The sequence below is a fragment of the Setaria italica genome, chromosome II (assembly GCF_000263155.2).
Source record: "Setaria italica strain Yugu1 chromosome II, Setaria_italica_v2.0, whole genome shotgun sequence".
NCBI classification, from domain to species: domain Eukaryota; kingdom Viridiplantae; phylum Streptophyta; class Magnoliopsida; order Poales; family Poaceae; genus Setaria; species Setaria italica.
Window position 1 is genome coordinate 48477308 of NC_028451.1, and position 19615 is coordinate 48496922.

At 48.9% G+C, this 19615-nt stretch overlaps 2 protein-coding genes across 2 annotated transcripts; both read left to right on the plus strand.

The window, feature by feature from the left end:
- The first annotated feature begins 3746 nt into the window (after nt 1–3746).
- On the plus strand, nt 3747–7354 carry LOC101754021 (protein ENHANCED DISEASE RESISTANCE 4). The gene is made up of 3 exons (XM_004958655.3): nt 3747–4134; nt 4735–4911; nt 5004–7354. Exons 2-3 carry the CDS (start codon nt 4794–4796, stop codon nt 7130–7132), a joined length of 2247 nt encoding a protein of 748 aa, XP_004958712.1. The 5' UTR covers nt 3747–4134; nt 4735–4793; the 3' UTR covers nt 7133–7354.
- A 7433-nt stretch (nt 7355–14787) lies between these two features.
- LOC101782915 (protein GAMETE EXPRESSED 1-like) lies at nt 14788–16531 on the plus strand (the record flags this gene model as incomplete). Its single annotated transcript, XM_022824376.1, has 5 exons — nt 14788–15359; nt 15468–15594; nt 15679–15865; nt 15952–16108; nt 16207–16531. Coding segments are annotated over 5 exons (1368 nt in total), but the record flags the coding sequence as incomplete, so codon positions are not given.
- Between the last annotated feature and the right edge of the window lie 3084 nt (nt 16532–19615).

Here is a 19615-nt window from a genome sequence, read left to right on the forward strand (position 1 = left end):
GTCGGCGGCGGCGCTCCGCTTTTGCGGCGTTTCTTGCTTGTTGTCGAGTTCTTTGAGCTTTGGTCTCTTCTTCGATAATGTTAGCGGTGAGTTCATCCTACGAGACGTCATCCGGGTGGCGCTCATGTCATGGGTTTTTATCCCGTTGCTCTTCTTCTTCGTCCTTTTGTCCAGTAATGACGGTGAAGAGTTCTTGCTCCGGAGAGTGGCTTCCCGAGCTTGAAGTGATGACCTTCGTGGTGTCGCCTTCCCCATAGATGGGCGACAGAGGAGCTCCCTCATGGTACGGGAGAATGTTGAGGTAGGCGATGAGGCGCGAATCGTCATCTTTGGCAAGAGCGAGTGACTTCATGTTGGGCCAGTAGACGAATCTGCCTTGGGAAGTTGACGTGATTACCAAGTCCTACTGTGGACCTAATAAAGGAGTCGCCTCGTTCGGATCCGAGTAGTAGTCGAGGTCCTTAATCGTATCTGTATCGTATTGTGATCTGGATAGGGTAGCCCGATAACTAGTGGTCGCATTGGGGAGTCTGAACGGGAATCGATTCGGGTGGTAGTCCGACTCGCACGATGGCTTATGTGCCGGCTCGTGAAAGTCAATTCGACTGGCAGAAGAAGTCGAGTTGAACTCAGACTCGTCCCCCAGCCTCTGACTAAGTCAGAAATTGAAAATTCACCGGAATTCTCGACGAGATTCTCCAAAGCTTGGTGCTGGAGCTTCATAGTTTGTTGCTTCTTCTCCAGGGTCGACGCGATGTGGCGGTGAAAATTTTCAGTGCCGTCTGCGATGCAAACCCAGGAGCTAAAAATGAACGTCGTGCCTGCTTCGAACATGACGATTGGCTTGTTGATGACTTGTGCCATCGAGTTCGCTAGTGGATTCTCGGCGAGGTCTCCTACCTGGCGCACCAGCTGCCGGTGTTAAAATCCGACAACCTACCAAGGAGGGTGCCCGAGGTAGTGTTTTGGTTAGTGGGGCTCATCGAGATCAGGAACTCGAAAGTAAATACAGACACACGATTTAGACAGGTTCGGGCCGCTATATTGCGTAATACCCTACATCCTGTGTGTTGGTTGGATTGATTGCTTTGGAGGGGGTCTCTGCCTCACCTTATATTGCCGGGGGTAGGGTTTCAGGTCGGTTGGTTAAGAATACTAGACGGATTCGACTAGACAAGTTCTACTTTTATTACTACGAGTACTTTTTCTAATCCTCAACGAGTTTCTGTCTTTCCATATAGACTACGCCGTCCTGCGCCATAGTCTCCATGTCAGATGCGTCTCAGTATCCAGCCCCATATTTAAGACTGTCCAAATCTTCTGGTGGACCAATAGATATATCTATGACAGAGGGTGAGGTCAGGTGGGCTCAAGGTCAGCTGTGAGATCCATGGACGGAGGAGTCGCCGGTGGGGAAAGTGCGGTGGCGGGCGCGGGGCAGAACAGTCCCTAGCGAGGCGGTTGGCCTTCCCACGGGAGCGCTTCTAGTTTTACCGATTACCAATCTAGTGTTGGATTGGTATATTTGTATATTGGAGAGAGAAATTTAGATTATAATCTAAAAAATTTAGGGATAACAGTTCGTATAGGTACGCCGTTGGAGCAGTTTTTTAAGCCACCTACCGTTAGTTTTAATTTAGGCATATCAAATGCCACGGTGGACCGGATTGAGAAGAGAATTGAGGCGCATGCAGTATTTTCACCTGAACCCACTCCACTGGTATGTGCCGCGTTGATTTTTTGCATGCACGCACCTACCTACTTTTGTTTTGCTTTGCCCCAGGGAATATGGCAGCAGGTGAGGCGGTTGCTTATCAAAAAGGAGGAGGAGGAGGTCGCATGGTGACGCCATGCCTGCGGCTGCGGCTGTACGGATGGGATCATCGATCCGATGGGCCCAACCCAATAAATGCTGCTGCGCCGCCCGACCTCGAAACGGAAAAGTTGATTCCCAGCTGGTACCCGCACAGTCGGTGGATTGCATATCAAAAGGAAGAAGGAGAAGGCAAGGATGAGCAACGACGGCAGAAAAATCACCGGTCGCTGGAGCACGAGGACCACCCGCTCCTAGTGAACCACCAGCTTCTGGAGCCCTGCTAGCTCAAGGACCACCACCGACGACTGGACCAGATGGCTGGAGCACCATCGCCACCGGCACCTGGAGCACCCCCGGTGACTCGAGCAGGGAGGCCCATTCAATGGCGGGCCGATTGGATCTCGATTGACGCTTCTTGGACTCCGCCCGAGTTCATTGTTGCGCACTACACTGTAAAGAAGAGATACCTCAAGGAATTGATGCCTACCATGTCAATATCCCACCACGACAACCTTAACTCGACAAGCAGCCAACCAAAAAAACACTAAAATAAAATTCCTCACCACCCAAATCGAGATCCTACATGAATGGAGATCCCGACCATCCAATTCGAAATCCCGAAGTAGGAATTGGGGTCCCGATCATGCAAATCGAAATCCAAGCAGCTAGTATCGAGGTCGATTTGGGCAGAAGTTGCTTCTGCCCAAATCGACTTCCTTGTTGCTGAATGGAAGTTTGCTGCAACCCAAATCGAGTTTTGTGCCGTCGCTTCCTGCATCTAAATCGATCTCCTCACAGCATATGCTAGGCGAGCAGCTTCGAGCAGGGGAGGAGAAAGAACGGGAGGAACGGGGCTGACGGACGGCGCCGTTTTCTCGTGGCGTGTGCATGTGGAGCTGGGACGGAAAAAACAAAAGGCCCGCCCCTGGAGAGGAGCGATTTGATGCTCTCCACGTGTTCGGAGACACGGATGGGAACATGTTAAGGGAACAGGGAAGCTGCAGTCCTAAATTAGTACCCGGCTCCTGGACCCTTAAGAAAAGGAAAAGGGTGTGCAATGGTCGTCAAGTTGTGAACAAAGCTTGGGCCGCCATGTACACTAACTAACTCCCTGGAGAGCAGAGCCCCAAGCTTTACGCCACGCTGCTACACGAGCTAATCATCCATGCGTCGGCCGGCGCACAATCATCATCGTGCATGATGCATCCCCCGGTCGTCCGATTTGTCATCTCAGCCGCACCGCACCGCCTTTTGGACGTGATCGCGTACCGCCTGAACACGCCGCCTAGTTGAATTGTGGTGGTGGGTGGGTGCCCCGATCCCAGACCTGCGCCCCTACAAAACCTCAACTTTTTTCCAACTGCGCCGCGCCTACCTCCTTCATCATCCTTGAAAAGAAAGACGGCCACCGGACCGCACCTCTCCGGGCCCGGCAAGGCGGCAACAACCCGGCGCCCCGGCCGCCTTTCCCCACCGGGGCCGCGTGTCCGCGAACGCGACCCGCCCATCCCCGGCGGGCGTCAAGATAGAAGCCGTGTCAGCCGCTACGCGTCGCGGTCGCCCGCTGCCCCCCGGAGAAAACGCGCGCGCCATCCGCCAGTCAGCAGTCACCACCACACCCGCGGCCACCACCACCACGCTGGCATCCAGAAGGGATGCGGTTCCTATCCTACGTGCTCGCGCCCGCGCGGGATGACGACGCGGTGGCATGCGCGACCGGCGTCGGCGACACGGTCCCGCCAGGCGACCTGGCCCTCCCTCCGATCCCCCCCCCTGCCTCTCCAGGCAGTGGTGGACGTCCCGCCCCGGCCAGACCACTCGTTGTCGTTGAAGCGGTCGCCCGCACCCTTCCTCGCCGCCTCCTCCCCTTTTCTCCTCTCCTCCTCCGCAAGCACCCCCTCCGCGTATATAAATATTTGCCGAGCACGCGCCATCGTTTTTCATGAGCTCACCCTCTGGCCACTTCTTTGCTTCTCCCTTCTTTTTCTATTGCTCTGCTCCCTCGCGCGCGCCGCCCACCAGCACCAAGCAACAGCACCTGCAGCGGTCCATCAGCTCGCTCGCTTCGCTTCGCAGTTCACACGTACTACCCCGCGGCGCGGAGGGAGCTCCCCATCCATCCCCGTCCATAACTAAATTGTTCACTCGCCCGGTTAGGCAACCGCAACCACCGAGAGTTGAAGCCCGGGGACGCGGGAGGCATATATAGCGGAGCACCCCGGGGATTGGATTCGGAGGAGCAGTTGGGGACGAGAAGGGCGGCACGGGAGCGAGGGGAAGAAGAAGCGTCTCGAGTCGACGGGAAGGGGAAAGCAGAGGTGAGTGCGCCGCTCTGTTCCTTCAGATTGCGATTTCCTTCCAGAATGTTCTGGTATCTCAGTTCCATTTCATGCATACATGCGGTATGTGGCAGTAGATTCAGGGAATTTGAACCAAATGCACAGAAATCTTAGCTTGCACTGCAAAACACCTGTTTTCCTTGCCTTGGCTGTTGCCCGTTCTGTCCAAACAGAAGTTATTACTAGGCAATTTCTCTCCTGGAATTCTGGACTTTGCAGTACAGCCTAACTGAAATGAGTAGTGGACTAAACGGTACTAGTTTTATTTTTCTTTCTTTCCTCTTTAGAGTGGGATCAATGAGCGGTTTTAGTGCACTTACTATTTGTTTACCGAAAGGAAAAGAACAGTTCGAACGTTTCCTGAAAAAATGAAAAGGAGAACAGTTCAAATATAGGTGTCGCTTTTACATGCTTACCGTTCTTTCTCTGTCATCATCATTCGCACTTAAGTCAGACTTTGCCTACCAGACGTTACATATAAGTACAAAATCTCATTCCTGATATCCGTTTATCTCTGTAGAATTATAAGATGTGAACAGAATGCTCATGTGTTTCCCTGTTAACTGTTTGACACCACAGGCAGCGGCGTCCTCCGATCATCGGCGGCAGCTCCTGATGTCCTGGGGGCCTGTCGGCTCATGGAAAATTCAGACGCCAGACCGGTTCGCCGTGTGAGATGTCCGAAGTGCCACAGCGTTCTTGAGGAGCCCGGCGCACCCGTCTACCAATGCGGTGGATGCGGCACTAGTCTTCGAGGTAATTTCAGGCTCCGCTCTTGTTTCAATCGCTAGCATTTGGATGCCTGGTCACACTACAGATTTCTGATGGATTCTCCTGTGCTCGTACAGCGAAAAACCGCACCGGCAACACAGGAGATGCGCCCAAGGGTTCGCCTTCACCTTCAAGGAGTGCGCTGCCTCCTCAGAGCAGACACTTGGACTCCACTGACGTCGCGAGCACCAGCAGGTCCAGCACCCCCACTTCTCTTGAGGCCACGAGCAGCAGGCACCGAGCCACCGACACGACAAGCCGGCATGAGTCCGGTGATCTCGTGTCGGCGAGGAGGCATGGTTCCAGTGATGTTGCCAGCACCAGCAGCACTCCCACTGTTACAAGTAGCAGGTGCCAAGGCACTCACACGAGAAGCCAAGGCGAGTCCGGCGATATCGTCTCGGCGAGGAGGCATGGTTTCGGTGATGTTGCCAGCACCAGCAGCACTCCTACTGCTACAAGTAGCAGTCGCCAAGGCATTGACACAACAAGCCGACGCGAGTCCGGTGATCTCGTGTTCGCGAGGAGGCATGGTTCTGATGATGTTGCAAGTACCAGCAGCACCCCTGATGCCACAAGCAGCAGGCGCCAAGGCACTGACACGACGAGCCGACGCGAGTCCGGTGACCTTGTGTCGGCAAGGGATCGTGTTTCTGGGCAAGAAGCAGTGATCGAGAAGAGGGAACATGATCAGAGTGTTGCCAATCAGGAGGTCTTTGACAATTCTGAAGGTCGCAGACCAAGAGACGGCGGTGTCGCCGAGCGCACTGCTACTTCTCCCGGCGTCAGTGTCCACTTCCCCGGAGGAAACAAAGATGCTACTTCTGAATTGCAGGACGATACAGAGAAGAGGATGACACGCCAGGCTGAATCACCCGACGCTGCAAGAAAGAAACATTCAGGTGAAGCCGCAGTGCAGCCACAGTACCACCACCATCACGAAGAACTTGCGCCGAAATCAGCTCAAGCCCCAGCTGTTCAGTCTGCACGAGATGTGTTGGCAAAGGAAGATGACACTGTTGCTGCTGCTGCCGGGGAAAAGGCGTTGAGCCCCTCCCGCCATGAGCTTGAAGCAGAAAACTTGGCCCCCTTGCGGAAGAAGATTCTGAAGACAGTGGAAGAGCTGAAAGGCGACCTCTCTGAACTTTTCAGGAAGTCCCCAGAGCTCAATCCAACGCCACGCGCTCGCCCTCCTCGTCTTCCCAAGCAAGAAGGCTACGTGTCTCGCGCGGCCGTGGCCTCGGGCCTCCCTGCCGCCAGAGCTCGTCGTGCAGCTGCCGCCGCAGACAGCCACCGTGCGGTCAAGCACGGCCAAGTTTCTGCTCCGCCTCCTCCCCGTGGATTGCCGTCACGGCGCTACCGCCGGTGCAGAGCCGACCCGTGCTGCCACACCGTGCAGCTAAGGCCGTGCCACCACGGCTGCTGCCGCCACCACGGCAAGCCGGAGTGCGGCAGCTGCCGGGGACACTGCTGCAGGCCCAGAGCACCGGAGCCATCCGCGCCGCGGAAGCCACCGCCGGCGGCCAAGGAGGCCAAGCGTCGCCTGCCACCGCGCAACCACTGCCGGCCGGTGCTGAAGGGCGCACCGTTCATCGTCTGCTCCAGCTGCTTCACGCTGGTCCAGGTGCCCACCGACTTCGCCGTCTCGACCAAGACGGTGCGCAAGCTTCGGTGCGGCGCCTGCTCGACGGTGCTCTCCTACTCCTACAGGGACCCGGCCAGGAAGAAGGCTTACCAGGACTCCCTCGATCAGTTCAGCACGGACGGTTCCGAGCTGCACGGCGGCGGAGGCTGCGCGGGACAGCCGGACCCGTTCGCGCCGTTCGTCGACGGCTTCGGGCTGAGCAGCTACTCGACGGAGGACGACCATCCGCTTCACGTCTCGAGGAACACGTCGTTCGACACCATGGACGGGACGAAAGTGGTGGGCAGGCTGCACCGGCTGATGGGGTACGGGTCGGCGAGCGAGCTGCTCCGGCACTCCCCTGACCTGTACGAGAGCTTCAGTGAGCGGACGACGCCTGACGTGGGTCGGTACGACAGGAAAGGGAAAGGTGTTTGCGTCTACGACTACGACGTCGATGACTCCGACGAGGAAGACGGCGGCGCGCTGAAGAGATCGGTGGCGAGAGGGTCTGGTCGTTGGCCGCTCCCAGGGATTCTCGGCAAGGGGACCCCTGCACCGGGAGCCATCAGGATCAAGTGATAGCACATAGCAGGGTAGGATCGTGCATATTGCTGGAATGGAGGTTTTGGAATTCAATCACTGCACTTCTGGTTTTTTGCAATTCTTATAGATGTAGCTGTACCATTCATTTTAGCTGCCGTATTGATTTACGGCCAGCTTGCTTGTCCAAAAAAAATTTTGACCGTGAAAATGCGGTACTAACGAAATGTGAATATCCAGCATTACGAATCTCAGAAAGAATCCTTCTTGTTTGGATACTACTCCGTACAACAAAGCAGGAGATGTCTTTTTTTTGGAAATGTCAGAAGAACTATATACGGCACCCGAGCATTTTAGACGCTGTCAGCGCTCGATTTTTGAGCCGCTGGATCTGCTCTGTCATTTGTTTTTGTCCCTCCGATCAACCGTCTCTTCTTGCTGATCTGCTCCGTCATCTGCTTTTTGTCTTCCGGACTCCCCTCGTTTTTTTTTTATTTTTTGAGATCGACTCCCTCGTATTTCCGCTCTGCTGCCGTCGCAATTCCTTGCCGACTGCGCCGCCGCCGCTCCTCACCTCCGCGCCGACCACTGCTGCCCCTACCCCGATAGCAATCGCCGTCGCTCCGGCCTGCAGATCCACGGCTGCCCCTCCTCAACGACGGGCGCCAAGCTCCCCTCCTGCCGTTGCAGCCACAAGCTGCCTTCCCTCGACTGCCGCCGCCGACCCAGGTTCCTCTCACGCTGCTACTGCCCGGAGCTCGCCATCCTCGACGTCTCCACCTTCCCCTTCCTCAACGTCCCACAGAAGCTGATCTCCTGCAGTTCTGGGTGCTCAATTGTTTGTTATTTTGGTTCCTTTTTTTACTGTTTAGTTCTTCATTTGATTGCATATTTTAGATCTCGATTTGATTTGAGTTAATCTCTGTAATTGTAGTTCTGATTTAGCTCTACTTCCATTTGGTGTAATGGAGTATTATTGTACAGCGTGGTCTAACATGTCCTTGGTGATGTGCATCTGCGATCGATTTTAGTTCAAATGTTCATGCGGATCCCAAATCGGATGAGATGCTGTGTCTATTTGGAGCACTGACTGGTTGCTATTTCGATGTGGTCGTCTAGGGTTTGATATCTCCCTTTATAGTCGTCTTCATGAGTTCTAGGACAATATCAAGGTCGCAAAGGCAGATCTCGTTTTTCTTCTTTTCTGTGTGATTTGATCTATTCTTGTTTGCAGTATGGGTAGAAATGATTTATTTGATGCCATTAAGAATATACATGAGAATTGTAAATATATAGCATATAGGTTTCAGAACCTTGCCAACAAATATGTTTATTATGTAGAAATTCCGAGTTGTGATGTTGTTTTGTCTTGTTGTAGTCTTGGTAGCAAACTTTCTTGTTGGGGTTCACCAGAAGTGCTACTAACTCTGTTTGGCACTACTGCTGCGGTTATAAATACCATTTCTATACATGCCAACAATTTGTAATGTTCTTATTCATAAAAAAATTCTACTACCTTTGTTTGGTATAATACTTCACAATGTAGTTCTTGAAAATCTTGACTGATCGTCACAAATTTTGCTCCTGGTTGGTGGCTTTATGTACCCATATGTCTTCTACCATGCGCTATCATCCTTTTTGGCATTTGTATATGGTATCTATATGGTGTATATTTCTGGATCTTCATATTTTATCCTCATGTCATCTACTGTTAGGCTGTCCATAGAGTATTTTCCTAGAATTTCTACTAGCTTTGTATAGGTCAGCCACATCTGCCTCATCAAAATACTCTCTATGTTCCCTATCTAGTGTACCTACCTAACTTTACTGCCCGTTGCCCCTACAAGGTTATCCCTCTGTTTCTTTTCCAAAGTATTCTCTCTGATCCTATATGCTAAATTTTGTGCATTAGTTTAACTTACATGATGTCATTAGTCTTGTTACACTACCTTACCAAGTGTAAGTTATATATGTCCGACATGTAGATTGATATATGGTTGTTATGTTGTTCAAAGTTGGTAGGATTGTGCCAGTTCTATAGTTATAACTGAATTCGCCCTTGCAGTGTACTTGAATTATCTTTGAAATCTGTTAATATTTTTGGGGAAATCCGAGACATCTAAGAAATCTGATTTTCTTTGGGGGTTTCAGTGACCACCCAAATTAATTTGTTAATCTGCATTCTATGGAAAAGAAATCTGATTTATTTGAGTAATCTGTAGATAATTTTGGGGAAATTTGAGCAATCTGTCTTTGGGGGTTTCACTGACCACCCAAATTACTATGTTAATCTGTATTCATAAAAAAAGAAATCCGAATTATTTAATTGATTTGCATATAATTTTTTGGGAAATCTGAGACATCTGCGCAATCTGAATTTATTTGGCGTTGCAGTGATCACTGAAATTAATTTAGTAATCTGCATTGCATAGAAATTAAAGTTGAAGTCTCTGAGCAACCTGCATTTCCATCTTGTTCATTCTTTACTGGTAGTCTTTTTACAAGTCTGTAGCCAGTACAACTTACATATTGATTATTGTTATTACACTAGCTAATGAGATGTACATTCCATGCTTCTCTCGTGTATTTTTCATATGGTTGACATGTAATCCAAAGTTCCAAACATGTGATGATAATGGGCTAGTTGTGCAATTGTTTGTGTTTTGTAAGACATATCTGCTAATGTGCTTTTTTCAGTGCTTGAACTCACTCTGCTTAGAATTTTGTTGGGTTTTCACTGGCCGTCCAAATTAATTTGGTAATCTGCATTGCATAGAATTTAGATTTCAAGTCTCCGAGCAACCTGCATTTCTAGGGTTTTATAAGACATCTCCTTATTTGTTCGATAGTTTAGTGAAAAAATTATGTCCATGCTTCAGTTTGATAAGTGCTTTATTCCCAATAAATTTGCCAAGTAGGTTGCTTATCTCATTAATCAGAAATCTGGTCATATAGCATTTGAAGGCAAGGTTAACTCTCTTACAAAGTAATTTTAAACTTGTCCCTGATGTGCGTCTTGGTTGGAGATCATTTCCTGTCCTCTTTTCATCTCCATGGCCCGTTGTTTATTGTTTGCAATTTTATTCCATTGATACAACAATTTAGTATATGCATGGTTGGTACCGCTCTTCCTAAAAGCAATGCTGCATACGAACCTGCACCTCCCTGGAAAATTGAAATGAATAGATATTGCCAACTGAATTTTCATGATGACAGTACGAGTATTACACCATCCACTATACTGTAACTTCTAAGATGGTGACATGTAATGGTCAGGCTTTCCAATGATAATAGAAAAAAGAGTATTCATGTGAATATCTTGTGGATATGTATATATTTGATCATTTGATTTTTATATGAGAAACCTCATAGGCACGAAGATTTTGCTGGCCAACGGAGACCTCAGGTTACTGCTCACGAATAGAGACCCGACACGTCGCTTCTTACTGCGTGAGTTTCACGCGGAGTGAAACTGCTGCCGCCGTTCATGGGCCATTCGTGGCCTGCCGCCGTTCATCTCAACAAGCTAAGCAGCACACTGTCCAGTACCGGCTTAGCTTAGCAGACTCAGAGCGCGGCCATGGCGACAGCCAGGCTCGTCCTTCTCGTGGCCCTCGTGGCCGGTAGCACCTCCTGCGGCGGCGCGTGGGAGCTGAGCGGCCTCCGGATGCCGACGGCGGCGCGGGCCGTCCAGGCGGCCGCGGAGCGCTTCGTCGAGGAGGAGGTGGCGGCGCCGGTGATCCACGCGCTGCGGCCGCTGGTGGGCTCCGCCGGGGACCTCGGCCGGCGCGGCGGCGTGCCGTGCGACAGCTGGCGGCTGGCCGTGGAGACGAGAACAAGCGCTTAAAAAATGTACTGAAGGAGACGAAGAACAAGCGCTTGTTCAATGGGCTTACAAAATGTAACTGAAGGAGACGAACAACAAGCGCTTGTTCAATGAGCTTAAAAAATGTAGCAAAAAAAATTCAGCGCGGTACTGATGGGGCTGCTGCTGCACTGATGGGATCGAAGAGGCTGCTGCACTGATGGGGCTACTAAATGTCTATTGCCAAGCAATAATTCGTCCTCATCAGTTTCTGATCATTATATGAACCATCATCTTCGGATTCAGCATCATGATTTGCCTCATCAGTATAGCCTTCGGACCTTGAGGTCTACAACAAGCCTTTTGGGATAAGACGCGTGTGTCCTAACAAGCTGAATCAATGTGGTTGTTGTATGCTCCTCGGAAGAATTATATTTATTTTATTTCAAACACCAAGAGCTACAGGGTAACAGCTTGGCGCCAAGATCTATGGTGCCGAGACCTTATCTATGTCGGCGCCAGGTCATCGCCACGTCCGACATCTCACCAAGACTTCGGCGCCATTGGTCATGGCGCCGAGACGTGTTTCCTCAGCGCCGAAAGCCATGGCGTCGAGGTCAAAGTTCATAAACGAAAATCAAACCACCAGGAATCTATTTGTGAATATTTTTCAAAAAAAGAGCTGAAAAAGAAAAAATTCGGGAACCTGTGCAAAGAAAGGTTATGTACTTCTGTGTGACGAACAAATGGAAATTCCGCTTTGTTTTCCACAAAAGCCAATGAAAACGAATATCGCCCGCGCTTAGGCACCTGCTAGTGGGCCATCTTTATTTAGAAAAAAAAACGGGCCATGTAGATTGGGCTGCCATTGCCCATTCTGATTTATGGCCTTCGGCCCAATCATGAGTGTCCGGAGCAAAACACTAAAGCATTATAGAAATAGCCCAGAAGTTTAAATGGACCTAAATCAAATTGATAATATACTGTAGATTTGTAGCCCTCGATTAACTTTGAAAAATGTATTCACTTGTTCTCACCCTCTCAAACAGAAAGAATGATATGCAATCTTCAGCCTTGGAAGACCAGATTCGAAGATCGTCGTACTGGTACCTGTTGGATAGATTAATTTCCGAACTAAATTTATCATAACAAAAATAAAATCTAGCATACAAATATCTAACATACTAGGCAACAATAATCACAACTTCATTATCTCAGTAAACATGTTGAAATAACAGATCGGATCACGGCGTACGTACTTAGCGGGTGCAGCCGTGACGACAAGCGGTGCTGATGGAATGACAACGGTGTTGCGGGCAGAGCGCAGCAGACGACGTCGAAGATGATGGTACGCCGCAACGTCGGACTGGGACAAAAGATGAGCCGTGGTGAAGACCCCTACTCTCCCGTTCGCCGGTGCACGCCGATGCTCAGGATGGAGTAGACTACGGTGGTGGCGCATTAGCAAGAAGAGGCAAACTCGATTAGATGCATATTCGATAGAGGTCGACGGTGTTGCGGACAGAGCGCAGCAGACGACGTCGAAGATGATGGTATGCCGCAACGCCGGACTGGGACGGAAGATGAGCCGTGGTGAAGACCCCTACTCTCCCGTTCGCCGGTGCACGCCGGTGCTCGGGATGGAGTAGACTACGGTGACGGCACATTAGCGAGAAGAGGTAAACTCGATTAGATGCATATTCGGTAGAGGTCGATAGGTCGTATATATAGGAGAGCAAAACGGCAAAAGAAAACTGCACCACCCAAAGCCAGAGGTCAGATTTCAGTGGAACATTCACACGCAGGTGTCACACGCCTGCACCCTTCACCCGACATGGCCCGACCCAATGAGGTGAGCAAGCAGGCATGTGAAGCTTTCCTTCTCTCCCCACACACCTAGCTTGATGGGGTGGAGATAACCTCCATATTTATTTTGGTCATCCTACTTTTCCTTTAGCAATATGGGACTAAAGATTTGCACCACTCCAACCACTTGCTCATGCCCACATAGACCTTTGAAATTTATTGGAATTTCTAAAATTGCAATGGACCAAGCCTATTATTCCATCAGTACCCTTGCAAGCGCAAAATCTCGTGTGGAAGTACAAATCACGTGAAAACGCACACTGTTTAAAGATTTCCTTTCAATGTTCTTAGAATTTATCATACGGCCTTTTCAAAAAACATTATCACATACACAGGACGGCATGTTTCATACCTGCGCAGGATTATTTCAAGATAGTCAATCAACCACATGAATCTGTCTTTTTTTTTTTTGCACGCGCGCGCGCACATAAAAAACAAAAACGCGCACGGATCTTATACTCTGATCCTCAAACTGTTGTTCCACTACAGCCCAGCACAAAGTTGTCGTGAATTTCATGGTCTTCTGCGCCTGATTATTCTAACAAACTTTCGATTCTACGTGATGCAAATGCAACGGCCAGGAGTATTTCATCATAATCTAACCGGCTTCCTTGCAGCTGATGCTGACCGGCTTAAACTATAGGATCTCATCGTGACGATGCCACAAGTATGAGAAACTCGGATCCTCATCTTTTCAGTAATAACTCGGGTCCTTTTGATTTTTCAGAACTAGCCATCATCCATCAGTACTGCTCGCATCACGAGCATTTGATAACTTTGAGTGATCGCAAATCATAGTTACTGTTTGGTTTACAACTGAAAAAGGTGACAAGGATTGGTGAACAGTGTTCTTCAGAAACCTAGCTTGTTACAGAAAAGAAAGAGAACTAAGTTCATTTGGAAAATGATAGGTTTTTATGTTACATCAATTCCGTGGCCATTAATAATTCCTTTTCCTTTCCTCCAAATTCATATTTTTAATTGTCCCCATCAATATGCTTACCCGAGAGTTTCTGCAAACTGTGAAGAAACCGTCTGAATAGCTCTTTATTACAAGAACAGTTGCTAGGACGGTGGTACGTGAGACTGCGAACGAGATTACGGAAGCGTGATTTATGCATTAGCATCATCCAGGTCATTTTTGCCAGTCTATTCCGGGACTCCTCAGTCCTCACAGGTCATCATCTACGTGCAAAATTAATGGACAATAACGTGACTTGTTCATCTTATCCAAATTAGAAGCCTCTATTAGCGGCTGATGCATGCTGTGTTCATCACAAATGACCGATCAAGTTGTTGCGAGAAAGACAAAATAAAACAAAATTTTGTGTGCTCTTACGTATTACTGACTTCAAGAAGACGATGGATGCAAAACGCTGTGCACCTGATGACCTGATCGATAGTAGAAGTCGACATGTACACGTCAGGAGTTGGAAAATAAAAGCATATATACATGCAAGCATATCTGTATATCCACAATGTCAGTCAAGCAAGGCATCCAGCTGGTCGGTCGAAACCACCAATTAAACAGTTGGCACCAGGCTTCAGGAATTGGTCGATCTTCTATTCTAAAACGCTGGCTCCATAGACGAGCTTCATGCCTGCAGGTTTGCCAAAACCTCGGGTGCGACGGCGTGGAGCGGTGGAACACGAGATCGTTTCTCTGTTTCCAAACCATCCAACAGACGAGAAGAAGGATGACGGGCCGGCAGCGTTGTCGGACGGGCTACTGCAACCATCAGCTGTTTGACGGTTGCGTTTTCAGTTGGGACACCGAGCGATTCCCAAACGTTCAGGGCGAAGCCGCATCGGAAGATAATATGGTCACAGTCTTCAAGTTGTCCACACAGCTCGCAGGAAGGATCATCCAGGATGTTTTTCGTTTGCGCGGCACTGAATCCGCTCCTGAACGAGCAGCCATCCTTCTTCAAGCTGACGAATCGCTGACGCCGCCGTTCCGCAGGCTCCCTGATCTCGCCGCTCCAACAAGTCATGAAAATCTCCGGTTCTTTCACTTTTTATTTCCCGCGACGAAACGCCAAGTTTCACGCGCGAAATAGAGAAGGGTCGCCCCGAGGAGAAGCTCGAGGTGATCGAGGAGAGGTCAGATCAAATTATTAAGGAGTCTGAAAAGGTTCAGGACAAGATATCATCGATCGAGGAACAAACCGACCGTCTGGCAGAGACGTCGAAGAAGGTGGGGGAGCAGATCAATGGCGTGCTGGATCACTCGAAGGCCATCTTTGAGCAGTCCAAGGAGATGGCTAAAGCTCAGGCAGCCCTCAAGGAAGGGCAAACGGAGATGAGGGAGAAGATGGACGCAGGCATGGCGCGCGTCGAGGAGTCGTATGAGAGCCTTGGTAAAGGGATGGATAACCTGAAAGAGGAGACAGGATACGTTAAGAGGGAAATAAAAAGTGTTGGCGACTCAATGTCTTCAAAGATGCAAGATTTGCAGAGCAAGGCTGATGATATTGGGAGTGTGGCTGGCAAGTCATTGGAGAATCAGATGCAGCTGCTGGATCGTCAGAGCCGGACCATGGAAGGATTGAATAATCTCCACAGCTTTCAAGCAAAAGCTCTTGAAGCAAGCAGGTATTGTATTTGTGTGTACTGCCCATTCTGTATTATTGTTCATGGACTAATGGTTAGTTTACATCTGAAAGCAAAAAAAAAGATGCTGATTAAACGAGGCATTTGCAGGGAAACAGTTGAGAAACTTGCGCAGTTTGGCCAACGCCAGCAGGAAGAGCTATTGGCCCGGCAAGAACAGATCCGGCAAGCCCACGATCATCTCATCCAAAACTCGCACTCAATACTGGAAGCACAGGTTCTTATCCATCTCATTCTGAAAAATCTAAATAATTTTGTCCCTTCAAATCTCCCACCTACTTATTGAATTTTTCACCCGCAGGAAGAGTTCAGAGCAAAGCAGGCCAACATTTTTGCCGCTCTGGATAAACTGCACATCCTGCACAACGCCATCCTAGCTGAGTCTCGCTTCATCAAGGCATTCTTCTTCTACTGCTGCATCGTGTTCCTCATCTACATGCTCACTAGTGCAAAGCAAACGTTCAGCATCCGGGGCCAGCTCTACTTTGGTATGATTTCATCCCTGTAATTCACAACTTAATTTCTACATCAGGTGAATGCCCATTTTTGCTGACATCCATGTCTGCCCCGTCAGGTCTTTGCATCACACTAGTCCTGGAGATTGGGCTGATCAAGATCGGCGCCGACAACTCGGACAAGCAGTTCTGGGTCATGTCCAAGGTGTTCTTGGTCAGAATGCTGTTCCTCGGGGTCGCCACTGTCCAGATCCTTCACTCTATATTCACCTACAGGTATGTCAGTATGTGACAAACGAACTGCATATTTAGAATTTCAGTAGCATGTTGACCAAAACCGTTGCTGCAATTTTAACTTGCTGATTGCCCTTCAGGGACTACGAGGCGCTGAACCACCGGCTCCTCCAGACGCTGGTGGAGAAAGTCCGGGCGCTGGAGAAGAACGCCGGCGGGAGGGCGCAGCTGCCGTACGACACGGAGGAGAGCGAGGGGAGCCTGATGGATTACTCGTGGGTCTTCGACGAGCTGGCGGACGAGGTGGACAGCAAGGTGGATCCGAGCTACGAGGTCGTGTTGCCGGAGGTCGGCGAGAACTCCATCGCAACGTTGGTGGGCCGGAGGTACAATCTGCGGTCGAATGTCCTCCATCTTAGTAGTTTTTGTGTTGGGAGGAGGCCTCTTGTCTTAGGTGCCAAATGAGATGTTGACGAAAATTTGTTCACACAGTGATGTTTTAGCATGCTGTGATGGATTAATATGCATTGTCAAAATCTGATTGATTCGCCATTCTTGTTCTAACGTCCGACGTTTGTTGAGTTTTCATTCCCACGCTTCTTGATCTTTTAAAAGGAGAGAAGATGCGTTACCAGGCCCAAGGAAGGCCTGAGTTTTCAACGGCCCAGAACGAAAAGGCCGTTGAAGCAGCAGTCCATTAGTCGCAGGCCGAGTTTGACATGGGCCCGTTTTCTGCCCAGAAAAAGGCTCATCAGTCATCACGAATTCACCATAGGTCGACGGCAAACCTGCCAGGCCCCGCTCCAAACCTGCACCAACCTGCAATAAATTAACTCATTCACCCGCCCCCGCTCCATAATTTTATTGTGTTAACCTAACCCAACTCACTCTACAAATTGATATAACTCGTATGTTTAGTACATAAACCTATAATTTTATACAAACCTCATGTTCACACCTTAAAAGTTTAGAGAAATTAACCGAAATTTGTTGCAGAAGAATTAGTTTGACAGTCCGTTAATTTATGCAAAGTAGTGCGGCTGGACTTACACGTGGGCATGCATCAAGAATCGGACTCTAAAACTAAAACCTCGTATTCGTACCTTAAAATTTTAGAGAAAATAACTGAAATTTGTTGCAGGTTGAATTAGTCTAACAGTCTACTACTTTATACAAAAGTTGAGTTGAATTAGTCTAACCGTCTGCTACTTTGTACAAAAGTTGTGCGGCTGGACTTATATGTGGGACCCGAGTCAAAAGTCGGACCCTAAAACTTAAACCTCGCGTTCACACCTTAAAATTTTGGAGAAATTGACCGAAACTTGTTACAGATGAATTAGTTTGACAGTCCGCTACTTTGTGCAAAGTAGTGCAGCTGGACTTATACGTGGACCCCGTGTCAAGAGCCGGACCCTAAAACTAAAACTTCGTGTTTACACCTTAAAATTTTGGAGAAATTTACCGAAACTTGTTGCAAATGAATTAGTTTGACAGTCCGCTACTTTGTGCAAAGTAGTGCGGCTGGACTTATACGTGGGCCCCGCATCAAGAGTCGGACCCTAAAACTAAAACTTCGTGTTTACACCTTAAAATTTTGGAGAAATTGACCGAAATTTGTTGCAGTTGAATTAGTTTGATAGTCCACTACTTTATACAAAGTAGTGCGGCTGGACTTATATGTAGACCCTACGTCAACAGTCAGACCCTAAAACTAAAACCTCACATTCACACTTAAAATTTTAAAAAATTTGACCAAAATTTATTGCAGTTGAATTAGTTTGACAGTCCTCTAATTTGTGCAAAGTAGTGTGGCTGGACTTATATCGCGACCCCACGTCAAGAGCCGACCTGAAAGTTAAACCTATGAGTTAAACTCATACAAACTTAAACAAAAATACATACTTCCAACCCATCCCAATCTGCATTTGTGATATACCTAACCTGTCCTAACCTATTAGATACTAAAATCAATTTTAAGTCATTCAAACACATCCCGCGTCACAACAGGTCCCGTAAAACCCATTTGAACCCGCCCCACTAGCAACCTTAATAGTAGTAGGAGGATCATCACGTAGAACTCGCTGTCAGAGTCTTACTCCCGTGATCTCGTCATCGCTATCCACTAAATATTTCTGCCGTCCGAACAGAGCAGAGCCTCTAGGACCAAATATACGACGCTAAGATCTGACATGATGATAAAATTGATAATGATGAGTTACGTCGAAGCCCCTGAATTTTTCTGCTGCGGCGAGCATGTGTTTTTCATGGAGAAAGGACCCGCCGACCAGACACGCCGGGCGATCAGCTGAACACGTACGCCGTTTCGTCCCCATCATCCTTGTTCGGACACCAGGCAGGCTGCAGAGCCTCGACCAATGATAGAGCTCGGCAAATTCAACTCACCCCCACCAACGAAAAGCAAACCCCTGCAGATGCGGTGACGACCAGGCCACCCCCCGGACGCCACAGCCCCCAGCGCCCCTGAGCGCAACCACCGAGCGCACCAACGGACCCGCCCAGCCGCCGTCGTACCCCCACGACACCGCCGAGGCAACTCCAAACCCCTATCGCTCCCAACCAAGCTGCGTGTGCGTACGCGGGTGGCCGTCGGCTCGCCCGTCGCCCGATACGTGGGGGGACGGGGATGGCGACCCAGTTCGACCCCGACCCTCGAATCGGACCCCGTTTCCTGTGACTCTTTCTCTTCTTTGCTGCCACTCAGACAATCAGACATAACGAAATATCTCTCTCGAATCAATTTTCTCTGTCCCCTCAATATCATCTCCTGATGCGCCTCCATATTATCGCCATGTATGGAACTATGGATAGTGTTGAGAACCCACCGTATGGGCTGCCGTGGTCTTCTCCTCACTCGGCGATCCAGGAACTTATAGTTGAGTGGTGATCCATATTCCTCCTCGTAACTTCTTTACCCACCCCTCAAATATCATTATTTGTCTCCAAATCGTAATTTGTAAGAAGATTATTGCTTGTTCAGTGATGACAAACAAACAAATTTCCTTGCAAGAAGCATCTTGCATAGCAAAGGTATGTTTGAATTCTTTGTAGTCATGTAGAAAAAAATGACAGTGTAACTTATGTCTGATGCTGATAGATGTTTCCCGAGAAGCATGGTTACACCGTCTGTGTAGGGGTGCCGTGGCTAATTGTGTGTCATGGCTGAAGAACAAGTTGCAATCTGTTTGGTTCAAGGTTAATGATTTGTAAAATTAGGCATTTACACTTATGGTGAATCTATTATTTTGTTCGAGTGTACTTCTATAGTGTGAGTAGCAACCTCCCTTTTCTTTTGTGTTCAGCTGTCCTCGTATCTTGTGGCTTGCTGTATTACATTGTTTTGATTCGGATATGTTAAGTGAATTTGCTTCAATAGTTACACCTTAATAGTTTAGTATTGTTTAACGTTATAAATTGGTGTACCATCATTATATAACTGTTGAGATGCATAACAAACATAAGGCCCAACTGAATGAACGTGCTTACAATGGTCTTCTTACTGTTCCACACATTTGGGTGATGTTTGGCTAC

Excerpts from the sequence above, each read along its gene's own strand:
- LOC101754021 (XM_004958655.3), top strand. The coding sequence starts at position 4,794 with ATGGAAAATTCAGACGCCAGACCGGTTCGCCGTGTGAGATGTCCGAAG. Across the intron at positions 4,912-5,003 it reads ATGCGGCACTAGTCTTCGAG|CGAAAAACCGCACCGGCAAC; the intron begins GTAATTTCAGGC and ends GTGCTCGTACAG.